We start from the raw sequence: 13,785 nt of genomic DNA, 5'->3' as shown, positions 1-13,785 counted from the left end.
GTGGTAGCTCTTCAAATGATTATTGTGACTTTAAAGGGCCTGAACAAGTAGCAGTTACTGAATACCCGTGGGCTGTTGTGGTTTTTCTGTGTTCAGCTGTGCTTTCTCCTCCCTTGACTCAGAATACTTTCCCCATCACTTCTCCATTCTTCAAGAAGCCACCTGCTTCCAAATCTGCTCAAAGCAAAACCAAATTTTTTCCCACTGGTCCTGACACCCAAAAGGTTTTTGTTCAGGACCAACCTGTAGTGGGGTTTCTCAAGGTGGGGTCCCACAGTTTACCTGCATTAGAATCACCCAGTTGACAGCTATGCAGATCCTCGGATCCCATCCAGATCTGCTGAATTTCAGTCTCTGGGTCTGGAGCCTAGAAATCTGCATTTTAAAAGGCTCCCTTGGTCGGGGGGAGGGGGCCCGATACATACCAACCTCCACAAGCCACAGTCCTGTGAACACTCACCAACAGGAAAGTCCTGATTCACCCAGGCCCTGCCCCCTTGTCCCGTCTATCAGGCAATTCAAAGTCTCTGGGCCGCAAGTTACTGATTAACCCTAGGTTTCGTGAAAAGAAATAATAATAACTGAAGGAATAATGTAAAACAAGAAACAAGCTGAGCAGTTCTGGAAGAGAGTGGTGGTGGTAGATGGCTGTTGGTGGCTCGAAACTTCCATCCAGACTCCAAACCAGTCACAGCAGCAACAACTGAGACTCCCTGTTGATATCAGCCCAGGCTCTGAGCAGCATCGTCCCTGCGGGCACCTGTGCCCAGAATGGCCTGTACCAAAGTCCCGGAGCAGCCAGCCCCCCAGCAATCCCATCCCATTTCCACAGGATCCTCCACCTCCAAGGCCAAGGACCCTGCTAGGTGTCACCGAGGCTCAGCAGGGATTGACCTGGAATGCCTGGTATGCCGGGAGCCCTACAGCTGCACCCGGCTACCCAAGGTGCTGGGCTGCCAGCATGGCTTCTGTGCCGTCTGCCTGAAGCTCCTGCTGTGTGTGCAGGACAACACCTGGTCCATCACCTGCCCACTGTGCCGCAAGGTCACTGCCATTCCCGGAGGCCTCATATGCAGCCTGCAAGACCAGGAGGCAACGAGGGGGCAGTTGGCACACCCTGTCCCTGAGGTGTCTCTCTGTCCTCAGGGGCTGGCAGATCCTGCCTCTTCGGCAGCAGAGCACCCCAACTTGATGGGAGAGGATGAGCAGGATGCAATGAGTGCCAATCGCGTGGCAGCCCGGAGCCTGGCTGCGCACCTGCTCCTACTGATTCTGCTCATCGTTTTCATCCTCCCCTTCATCTACCCTGTTGTCATCAGGTGGGTGCTGGTCTTCGTCATTGGACTGGCCCTGTTGTTGTCCACCCTCTGCTGTTGTTACTCCAGTGGCCGGGGCAGCTGCTGGCCCTCCTCCAGGACTCTTTTCTGCAGAGAGAAGAAACAAACCCAGGTCTCTTCGATTGCCTGAGTGCACTCCAGCCGGGCAGCCCTAGCAGCTCCTTCAGCCTCTTAGGCTCCTGTTACTGTCACAATGACCAGGGTAAGGGGCTATGAACTAAGACTGGCTCCCTCGGGAGGCTAAATGCCAACTGGACTTGCAAACCAAAGCCAGAGGGTGGTCTTGGGTCAAGAACTTTGTGCTTGGAGGACAGGTCTTACGCTTGTCTTTGGCATACCATCTCTAAACTGGGGGCAGGGAGGAGGCACAAATGACTTGACCGCTACAAGGGAGCATCCTGTTTTCTTATTCCAGTGCTCATGGTTTTTCTTTATATAACTTGATAAAAGTATTGCAATGTTGATCCTGTTGCAGAACAAACAGAACCAGGACACACTCCCCCTTCTTTTTTTTTTTTTTTGCAATTCATTTGGCTGGTTTCATTTTCTTGGTTTGGTTTGGTTTGGGGTTATTGTGTTTGGGGCAGTTTGTTCATATTTTTAGCTGTTACCCACTTTTCCTCCCAGGAAATGGGAGCCCATATCCTTCTCCTGTTTTCCCCAATGCTAGCCACTTCGTGCCCATCCCAAGCCCACCAAAGGTCCCAGTTGCTTAGTTCTCCCATGAGTTGACCGAGGGTTTGAAGAAGAAAACTTGTGTAGAGGAATGGAACTCCTGACGTTGTGTGGGACTCACACATTTAGTTTTCAGAGTTGGGGAGAGGTGGACAGGAAGCAGATGAGTGTGGAAATGTTCCCAGCATCCCCACCAGATCTCCCAGCTCTATGCCATGAAGCCTAGACTTAGCAGAGGATCTCAGGGTCACAAAGACTAGCCCCACCATAGCGGGTCCAGCCGCCCATCAGATGTACAGTCTCATGCTACAGAGCCAGATCTTTATGGGTGTTGCTTTCCTTTATTATTGCATCCCAATTTCCATTTGCAATTTTGTCATAAAGATAAGAAACCCCATAAATGCAACGGTTCTTACCAGTAGCTGCACATTTCCTGCTACACTCTGATAGCCACCTGAAAGGTTTTGTGTCTTCTTCTCCAAGCCATTTCTGCTCTTTAACATAGGGGAGTCAGTCCCTCTGCTGGTTGCCAAAGTTAAGCCTTGGCCAGGGGAATGTGTGGGGGTACAGGGGAGCGGAGGATGGCACATGACACATTATCTCCTTCCAAAGACCCCAAAATTGGGAAACAGACTTGAAGCCTTAGAGGAGCTCATCAGGCATAGTCCATTGCTCTTCCCTGCCTCCCTCCCCATCCCATCCTGGTAGGATGATCATCACAAAAGAGACACTTAGTTCACGGTGACTGTGTCTTTGTCAGTGAGGGATGGGTTAACCCTGGCTCAGTTGTTATTATTGTTGAGCAAGGCCTTTTACCTCTCTAAGCCTCAATTTCCCCAAATGAGCTAGCTGGACTGGATTATTCCTAAGACCCCCGAAATCCCAGGAGCTGAGGGCACTGCTAGACCCCAAAACAATGGACAATAGTCACATCCCCTCTGGATTTAATACAAAGAAAAATCAAACTATAAATATGTGTACTGTTCACTGCTCTTAAAATCTGAGTGCGTTCTTTTTTCTTATAAGGTGCTTCCAGGGTAACTCTGTGGCACCCATGCCATTGGCCTTATTAACTCACAGGTGCTGAGAGGTGGTGGGTGTGAGTATGCATGTGGGGGTATGTGGGTACTTGCGCTTTCAAGCCAGGCCAAATGGACCTGAAGAACACCTTGTCTCCCCAGGAGGACTAAAGAAAGGGAGTCATTCCATATTTGCTCAGCTGGCCTCAGGCATGTGCAGTAGAATAGAGAAAGAACATTCTCTCCCCGCTCACTCCCTCATCCTCATTCTATCTAGTTCTTTGGACCCTTAACCAAGAAGAAAACCTCCACCAAGGTTTCAGTTGCTAACATCAATATCATTTCTACCATAATAATGGCGAGCATGTATTTATTGACTGCTTACTATGTGCCAGGAGTCCCTGGGTGGTGAAAGCGGTTGATGTATTCAACTGCTAACTGAAAGGCTGGAGGTTCAGGTCCACCTAGAGGTGCCTCAGAAGAGAGCCTGGCAATTTACTTTCGAAAAATCAGCCATGGAAAACCCTATGGAGCACAACAATTCTACTCTGACACACATGAGGTTTCCACGGGTCGGAATTAACAGCAACTGATTTACGGTGTGCCCGTCACTGAGTTAACAGCTTTGTGTGCATTATGCCATTGAATCTCCCTAACGTGTTTTATATGTGTTATAGCGTTGACTCTTCATAACAACCTATGAAGTAGAGATCGTTACTATCCCTATCTTACAGATGAGGAGACTGAGGCTCAGAGAAGTGAATTCCCCTGCCTAAGATTGCATAGCCAATCAATGCCAGAGCTCCCTGGGGGGTTAAGCAGAGGTTCTTTCTGCCTCATCATGCCGCCTCCTTTGCAGGAAGCTGGTCACCACTTGCAGGCCTGAGAGGGGTTCCATGGTGAGCAGTAAACTTGCTTTGGGAGCCTTCATATTCCAGTGGTCAGGTGCTCATAGAGGCCAGAGAATTCCAGAACCTGTTGTCTATATGCAAGAGAAAGAAAAGAGAGTGATGAAAATGGTATAACTTTCCTGTAGACTTTTCCCCCTTTTAAAAACTTTTATGTTGTTGAAAATATGCACAGCAAAACACACCAATTTGAGAATTTCTACACAATTCAGTGACATGGATTACGTTTTTAACATTGTGTAACCATTCTTACCCTCTTTTTCTGAATTGTTCCTCTACAATTAACATGAGCTCACTTCCCTCTAAGCTCCCTATTGAATCTTTCGAGTTGCTCTTGTCAATTTGATTCCAATTTCCTATACACTTTATCACCTCCAGCTTCCCCTGCAGGGAGCTGTGCTAGCAGGAACATTGGAGTCCCAGATCTGAGGCCCCATTCTACCCATCTTTGCTCTGTACCCTTAAGCAAGTCACTTTATCTCCCTGGACCTTATATCATGAAAATAAAAGCCAGAATAGGGACTCTCCTGTTAGAGCCTCTGGCACATGGGAGGCCTCCAAACAATGTGCCCTCCATCCCTCTGGGCAATAGTGTTCTGAAACTGCTGTCACAATCTCCTTTGGACCCCAGCTGCTCCCAACCACTGCTGACCCCTGGCAGTGTGGGACAGAGAGCTCTGGAGGCCAGTCTCTGCCCAGGCTGCCCTGGAGGGGAGCAGAGGAAATAGGCAGTGGTGGGACAGGACATGAGTGAAAGAAACCAGAGAGGGAGATGTGAGGGTCATGAACAATTCAGGATGGAGTCTGCTTGCATAGGACTCTGGGAGAAAACCACAGTACCTAACTGGGTGGTGACCTGGGCCAGTAAAAAACACACCAAACACCTGATTTCATGGTAATATCAATCGAAACCCATTAACTAGTACAAAACTACCCATTAATCATTGTTTAGGCTCCCCTATACATAGGCCCCACATCATGTAGGCCCTACATGCCCTATATGTGGTGTATAAACACCCAGTCCTCACTATTGCTCGCGGACCTCTACATGGCTAACTCTCAGAACTTTGCTGTCCATTGCAAGAATCTTGGCACAACCTGTGTCTGTAACTTTCCTAATAAAGCCAGATCTGATCAACCTGGCTTTTACCACCTCCTGTTTTGGAATCCAACCTGGGCCCCTCAGAGCCATTCTTGCCACTCCAGTGGGGTGCAACGGAAGACCGGCTTCAATGCCAAGCCCTGACCCAGTGTGGGACCCAGGAAAGTTACAGAGATTTTCTGAGCCTTAGTTTGCGTTCTCCCACCTGTAAAGTGGTGGAGGGTGCCACACACCTTGTGGGGGCTCTGGGAGGATCCAATGTGCTACCACGTGAGAATACTGTGTCCTCACTTATGAACATTTTGCTTCCCTCTCTGCCTTGATCATCGATCATTGACCTGCTTGGGCGAAGGGTTCGTTGGGCCTGTCCGGTGTGATAGGGAGTAGGGTACCAGCCTTGATGCTGGGGTGGAGATGTCAGTCCAGAGCTGGGAGCTTTTCTGGGACAGACCAATCTGGTGGAAGACTTTGTGTTTAGGTTAAGGTGGAGATCTGGGAAGGGAGGTCCTAAGGATGAAGAAAACTTTTAGGAGGAGGCCAAATTTCACCCTTATCAGACTCATCTCCCTATGTAGGAGCCCTGGAGTCAGACATACCTGGCTCAAATCCAGCTTCACCACTTAAAAGTCGCCTTACCTTTAATGAGTCTCAAGTTTCTTACCCGTGAAATGGAGGCAATAATGCACATCTCATAAGGTTGCTGGAGAAATCAGATAATGCATGATTGAGCTCTTATGATCATGAGAATGTAAAGAAGGGAGGGAAAGACAAGCAGATGGAGATGGGGTTGAGTCCTAGAAAGCCCTAATGGGAATGATGAAAACAGACTTCTTTATTACAACCTGAGCATTAGAATTAGCCTCCTCCACTATCAGCCTCAGCCTCAGCAATATCCTCAACAACAACATAACACTAACAATAATTGCTAATAATATTTGTGCAAAATGTGTTACATATATTATCACATATGCTGATTTTTTTTATCAATAGGGACTATTATTATTATCAAATTACCAATTATCCTAGGCACCAAAAACCAAAAACCCAAACCCAGTGTCATCGAGTCAATTCCGACTCATAGCGACCCTATAGGACAGAGAACTGCCCCACAGAGTTTCCAAGGAGCGCCTGGCAGATTCGAACTGCCAACCCTTTGGGTAGCAGCCATAGCACTTAACCACTACACCACCAGGGTTTCCAATACCTCAGGCACAGAGAGGTTACATAACTTACTCCAGATCACACAGCGAGGTGGAGGTAAGGCCAAGAGTAGACTGCAGACCGCCTAACTCCAGAGTCTGGAATTTCAGGGTTTGCTATAAAAATGGAACATTCCTGGCTCATTGTAGGTGCTCAAGGTATGTGGGCCCTTTTCCTCTAAAGGTGAAGAATTAAAAAGAGATGGCATTCACCCAGGGGCAGTTCATCCCATAAGCAAGGTAAGCACAGACTTACTCGTGCTTATTTACTAATCTGTAGTGAACAATTTCACATAAGCACAAGTAAGCAAGTGCTTACGTTGCTTATTGGATAATCTGCCCCTGATTCCCTCATTTGGTTACAGCTTCCTGATTTAGTGAACAATTTCACATAAGCACAAGTAAGCAAGTGCTTACGTTGCTTATTGGATAATCTGCCCCTGATTCCCTCATTTGGTTACAGCTTCCTGATTTAGTGGGTGCCTGAGGCAGAGAGTTACAATATCTCACCTGTCCCATCCCCAACAACCACTTCCTCACCTTACCTTACAGCCCCAATTCATCGCTGGGAGTCACCTGTTCATTGCTGGAATCTTTTCAAATGACTGGAGGAAGTTGTTTAGCCTTTTTTAGAACAATTCATTCTTTGTGGCGAAACGGAAGGTTTCTCGAAATAAAGGACTTTCCTGCAACTTTTCAGGCCATGAGAACAACATAAAAAAAATAGAGCCCATTAAAAGAAATCCAGTCCAAGTTCTTGAATCTAGCTGGAGCTGCTCTGTGAACTTTAGGTTATCGTCTGGGTATTTTGAAACCACTTTTTTTTAATGAGGGGGGATATTTCTGGGGTCAGTAGAGATCTCCTTGAAGAATTCAAAACACCATGGAAAATAGGAATCACCACCCATCTATTTATTCAACGAATATTTATTGAGGATCTGCCTTGTGCCAGGATATTCAATCTCATGTGACCTCGTAGAAGTTTGAGGAGGAAAAACCACTAAAATACACTGAGTACCTACTATGTGCCAGTCCTCAGGCTATAGCCTTTAGCTGGGTTACTTCATGTTCACTTAAAGAACTTTCCCGGAGCCTTGCAGCAGATAAGTGGCAAAGTCAGGCTCAAAACCAAGTCTGACTGACTCCTAAGACTAGGTACTATTTTCTTCATCCATTTTGTGGATGGGAAATCAAGGCTCGAAAAAGCCTGTGATTTCCAAAAAAAAAAAAAAAAAAATTTTTCCCAATGTATTGAAGATAAAGTTGGAACCAGAATCTACAATTTCTGAATTTTCCCCAGTCTTTGTAATAAATCCCATGAGAATTATTGAATTATTATTCCCATTTCCCACCACCCATCTGTCAAGTTGTGGTGCTGTGGTGGCTGGTGTGTTGCTGTGATGCTGGAACCTATGCCACCAGTATTTCAAATACCTGTAGGGTCACCCATGTTGGACAGGTTTCTGTGAAGCTTTTAGACTAAGACAGAGTAGGAAGAAAGGCCTGGTGATCTACTTCCGAAAACCCGCCAACGAAAACCCTATGGGATCCCAACAGAATATTGTCCAATATAGTGCTGGAAGATGAGCCTCTAGGTTGGAAGGCACTATACAATGGCTGCAAAAAATCCACCCAAACATGCCAACGATCCTGAAGATAACACAGGACCAGGCAACATTTCATTACGTTGTACCTAGGGTCACCATGAGTCAGAGCTCACTCAACAGCAGCTAACAACAACATCCCCATCTCACCAATTAAAGAGTTAAAACCTGTCTTGGTCATCTAGTGCTGCTATAACAGAAATACCACAAGTGGGTGGCTTCAGCAAAGAGAAGTCTATTCTCTCGCAGTCTAGTAGGCTATAAATCCAAACTCAGGGCATCAGGTCCAGGGAAAGGCTTTCTCTTCCGGGCTCTGGAGGAAGGTCCTCGTCATCACTCTTTCCCTGGTCAAAACTGCTTCTCACCGCAGGGACCCTGGGTCCAAAGGACGTGCACTCCTGCTCTTCATTCTTGGTGGTATGAGGTTCCCATGTCTCTTTGCTCGCTTCTCTCTTCTATATCTCAAAAGAAATTGGCTTAAGACACTATATAATCAGTATAACTGCCACTAATCCATCTCATTACAACATAGTGATAGGATTTACAACACGTAGGGAAATCACATTAGATGACAAAATGGTAGACGATCATACAAGACTGAGAATCATGACCTAGCCAAGTTGAGAGATGTTTTGGGGGGACATATTTCAATATATGACAAAACCCAAGGGGTTAAGGCACTTGCCCAACGTCACAAGCTAGTAAGCGAGGATACCAGAATGTAAACCCAGTCTGTTTGACTCCAAAGCTTATGTCTGCACTTTCCACTGTACCGCACTGCCTCTCACAAACTTGTCTGCATCGTGAAGCAGACAAGCTTGCATGTCTCACAAGACACTCAAGGTACTCACCATAAGAGTCTTTTTGCTCAAAGAGGACTATAATGACCATTGACCTTTTTTATTCTCCCCTTCAGCTGTCTACTCAGGTTCCTCTTCCCTCCTATTGGCCTCCCCTCTCTCTTTTTGATGAAATCGCCCTTGTGTCTAATCTCATCAAAGGAAAAATTCCACCAGCAACCACTACACCAACTGGGGACCTGGTCCTTCCTCTACCCACCATCCTGTTTCACCAGAGGCAGTCACATGATCTAGGTCACAAGATACAAGTCATTCCAGTTGCTCTTTTCCAGAATTTTGGATCTGGACTAGTAAGGAGGGGTGAATGTTTGAAAGCGGGAGCAGCAGCAACAGATCACATGGTCCCCCCACACTGTCCTTTAGGCCTGCTTGATTCAGTGAAACCCCCATTTCCTTTCCTATGTGAATTTTTTCTTCTTCTTTAGATTGTCAGAATCAGTTTCTGCTGTTTGCAACCAGTATCCTGAACTGCCCAGGATGTAGCCTGCTGAACTGCCCAGGATGTAGCCTGCTGAAAAAAATCCCACCCTGAGCTTCAGCCCCTCCAAAGCCCAGGCAAGCTGCAATGTCACAGGCCAGGGAGCCAGGAGCTCCTCTTGCCCTCCACGATGCCAACAGCCAGCCTGACCTCGTGGTGAGGCTGCACTGATGTCAGGCCCAGGAGGGAGGTGCCCAGGTCAGTTCTGTTCAGATGTGGGATCAGACAGGAAGCATAGCATTAGATCTCAGAACAGCCTCCATCAAAGGAGAATGGTCCCCGCGCTATGGGCCTTGTGACCCCCAGGGGAAACAAGCTCTGATTCTCCAAAGAAACCCAGCTGCAGCACCTAAATGGAGTCAATTTGCAGAATAAAATAGCAGCAAAGTAGCTGTGGATACAGCAGTTCCAAAACAACTGCAGCTCAAGACATGCCCGTGAACATGAGGGAAAGGGTAATAGCAATAATAGTGGCTAATGTTTATTGAAGGAGCCCTGGTGGTACAATGGTTAAATGCTCAGCTGCTAACCAAAAGGTCAGCAATTTGAACCCGCCAGCTACTCCACAGGAGAAAGATGTGGCAGTCTGCTTCTGTAAAGATTACAGCCTTGGAAACCCTATAAAGCAGTTCTATTCTGTCCCAAAGGGTCACTATGAGTCAGAATTGACTCAATGCCAAAGAGTAATGTTTATGGAATGTTTACCACATGCAAGGGAGTCCCTGTGTGGTCAATAAGCAACTCAGGAATTTTGCTAGAGCTATCTAGAGGAAATGTTTTCTCCACCAGAGCTGCTAGTTGATAGACCGTTCATCTAGATTTTCTAGTGACCATCTTGCCATCCCATGGGGAGGATTTTCCTATGAGTGGAGCTAACTCAGAGAAAACCAGAGCCCAGTCGTAGATTCCTAACCAAATTATTTGGGCACCTAGATCTGACCATGCCTGAAACCTGCTACCCTCTCTACTTTTCAGTAGTAAAATGAGTCAATAAATTCATTTTCATTGCTTAAAGCTTTTTGAGGTGGGTGGTTTCACTTGCAAGGAAAGGAGCCCTTGAATTACGAGGTCATGTAGAGTCGAAGCTAAGGGGGTTAATATGAAGCTACGTGCATAACGAGGCTAAGAAACTGAATTTGAGAGAGAAAGACAGACTGATAAAGCAGATACTCACAGAGAGGTAGACAGGAAGCAGGCCGCATACCTCTGAGAGGCAAAGAAAGAAGCCTCAGGCCCCAACTTTGCAAGACACCAGTCTTGGTGATACTGTTCCTGTTCTGCCCTCCTTGAGAATAATTGAGTTGATTCTCGCTCATAGATACCCTAAAGGACAGAGTAGAACTGCCCCATAGGGTTTCCAAGGAGCACCTGGTGGATTCAAACTGTCGACCTCTTGGTTAGCAGCCATAGCTCTTAACCACTACACCACCAGGGTTTCCACTAATTGTTATATCCTCTAATATTCCTCTCTTGGTGCTTCGTTTTTTTTTTTTTTTTGGAAGATAAAATCTTTTAATGGATTTTAACCTAAACCAAAAAGCTGCATTTTATATTTTCCTATCCTCCCGCTGCCCTTTTTTTGTGTATGTAGCAAAACGCTGACATTTCAACAGTCTTCGGAATCGACTCAAAGGCACTGGGTTTGGTTTGGTTTGGGTTCACATATCAGTGATATTAATTATGTTTATCATGTTGTTCAACTATTGCCCTTATCTGTTCCCGAATTATGCTATCACCCTTAACAGAAGCTCAGTGCCCCCTAAGCATTGGGTTTTCCTTCCGCCCTCCCTCCTGTCCACGCTTGGTAACCACCAATAGACCTTGGTCTCTATACACTCGCCTATTCTACATATTTCATTTAGGTGTGATCATGCAATATTTGTCTTTTAGTGATAGACTTATTTCACTCATCATAATATCAGAACTTCACTTCTCTTTGCTAAAAAAAAAAAAAAAAACCAAACCCGTTGCCGTCGAGTCAATTCTGACTCATAGTGACCCTATACTCTAATTATGAATCAGGATTTCTCTTTATGGCTGAGTAATATTCCATTGCACATATATACCACATTTTGTTTATCCACTCATCTGTTGATGGACATTTAGGCTGTTTCCACTTTTAGGCTATTGTGACTAATGCTGCAATGAACATTGGCATACAAGTGTCTATTTACGTTCCTGTTTTCAATTCTTTTGGATATATGTCTAGGCATATCAAAAGAATATTTCAAGATCTAGCCCAAAGTACACTTTCAGTGATTGGATGATATCTACACTTACAAGTAAAACTAGTTTATATGACTATTATTCAAATTTACGCACCAACCACTAAGGCCAAAGACAAAGAAATTGAAGATTTTTACCAACTTCTGCAGTCTGAAATTGATCAAACATGCAATCAAGATGCATTGATAATTACTGGTGATGGGAATGTGAAAGTTGAAAACAAAGAAGAAGGATCAGTAGTTGGAAAATATTGCCTTGGTGATAGAAATGACACCAGAGATTGCATGATAGAATTTTGCAGGACCAATGACTTCTTTATTGCAAATACCTTTTATCAACAACATAAACGGCAACTATACACATGGGCCTTGTCAGATAGACTACACAAGAATCAAATCTACTACGTCTGTGGAAAGAGACAATAGAGAAGCTCAATATCATCAGTTAGAACAAGGCCAGGGGCCAACTGCGGAACAGACCATCCATTGCTCATATGCAAGTTCAAGTTGAAGCTGAAGAAAATTAGAACAAGTCCATGAGAGCCAAAATACAGCCTTGAGTACATCCCACCTGAATTTAGAGATCCTCTCAAGAATACGAGAAGGATGTTTACCTGTGTTTTATTGACTATGCAGAGGCATTCAACTGTGTGGATCATAACAAACTACGGATAACACTGCAAAGAATGGGAATTCCGGAACACTTAATTTTGCTCATGAGGAACGTTTACATAGATCAAGAGGCAGTTGTTCGGACAGAACAAGGGGATACTGATGGGTTTAAAGTCAGGAAAGGTGTGCGGCAGGGTTGTATTCTTTCACCATACCTATTCAATCTGTATGCTGAACAAATAATACGAGAAGCTGGACTATATGAAGAAGAACGGGGCATCAGGATTGGAGGAAGACTCATTAACAACCTGCGTTATGCAGATGACACAACCTTGCTTGCTGAAAGTGAAGAGGACTTGAAGCACTTACTAATGAAGGTCAAAGACCACAGCCTTCAGTACGGATTACACCTCGACATAAAGAAAACAAAAATCCTCACAACTGGACCAATAAACAACATCATGACAAACAAGGAAAAGATTGAAGTTGTCAAGGATTTCATTTTACTTGGATCCACAATCAACCGCCATGAAAGGAGCAGTCAAGAAATCAAAAGACGCATTGCTTTGGGTAAATCCGCTGCAAAGGACCTCTTCAAAGTGTTGAAGAGCAAAGATGTCACCCTGAAGACTAAGGTGCGCCTGACCCAAGCCATGGCATTTTCAATCACATCATATGCATGCAAAAGCTGGACAATGAATAACGAAGATCGAAGAAGAGTTGATGCCTTTGAATTGTGGTGTTGCTGAAGAATATTGAATATACCGTGGACTGCCAAAAGAACGAACAAATCTGTCTTGGAAGAAGTGCGGCCAGAATGCTCCTTAGAGGCAAGGATAGCGAGACTGCATCTTACATACTTTGGACGTGTTGTCAGGAGGGATCAGTCCCTGGAGAAGGACATCATGCTTGGCAGAGTACAGGGTCAGCGGAAAAGAGGAAGACCCTCAACGAGGTGGATTGACACAGTGGCTGCAACAATGAGCTCAAGCATAACAACGATTGTAAGGATGGTGCAGGACCGGGAAGCATTTCGTTCTGTTATGCATAGGGTCACCATGAGTCAGAACTGACTCGACGGCACCTAACAACAACAATGGCTCAAGAATAGATTTGATGCATTGAGCACTATTGATCAAAGACCAGACGAGCTGTGGAACGACATTAAGGATACTATCCATGAAGAAAGCGAAAGGTCATTAAAAAGACAAGAAAGAAAGAAAAGACCAGAATGGATGTCAGAAGAGACTCTGAAACTTGTTCTTGAAGTTAGAGTACCTAAAGCGGAAGGAAGAAATGATGAAGTAAAAGAGCTGAACAAAAGATTTCAAACGGCGGCTCGAGAAGATAAAGTATTATAATGAAATTGGGCAAAGATCTTCAGTTAGAAAACCAAAAGGGGAGAATATGCTTGGCATTTCTTAAGCTAAAAGAACTGAAGAAAAAAATTCAAGCATAGAATTGCATTGCTGAAGGATTCTGTGTGAAAAATATTGAATTATGCAAGCAGCATCAAAAGAAGATGGAAGGAATACACAGAATTACTGTACCAAAAAGAACCGGTCGATGTTTAACCATTTCAGGAGGTAGCATATGATCAAGAACCAATGGTACTGAAGGAAGAAGTCCAAGCTACACTGAAGGTGTTGGTGAAAAACAGGACTCCAGGAATTGACTGAATTCCAATTGAGATATTTCAACAAATGGATGTGGCGCTGGAGATGCTCACTCCTCTATGTCAAGAAATTTGGAAGACAGGTACCTGT

General features: G+C 45.2%; 1 protein-coding gene across 1 annotated transcript; it reads left to right on the top strand.

Annotated features, from left to right (window-relative positions):
• The first annotated feature begins 771 nt into the window (after positions 1 to 771).
• RNF186 (ring finger protein 186) lies at positions 772 to 1,467 on the top strand. Its single transcript, XM_049875515.1, has one exon. The coding sequence runs from the start codon at positions 772 to 774 to the stop codon at positions 1,465 to 1,467; it is 696 nt and encodes a 231-aa protein (XP_049731472.1).
• Positions 1,468 to 13,785: the final 12,318 nt, after the last annotated feature.

The sequence above is a fragment of the Elephas maximus genome, chromosome 3, assembly GCF_024166365.1.
Source record: "Elephas maximus indicus isolate mEleMax1 chromosome 3, mEleMax1 primary haplotype, whole genome shotgun sequence".
NCBI classification, from domain to species: Eukaryota; Metazoa; Chordata; class Mammalia; order Proboscidea; family Elephantidae; genus Elephas; species Elephas maximus.
This window is presented reverse-complemented; position numbering and strand designations above follow the sequence as displayed.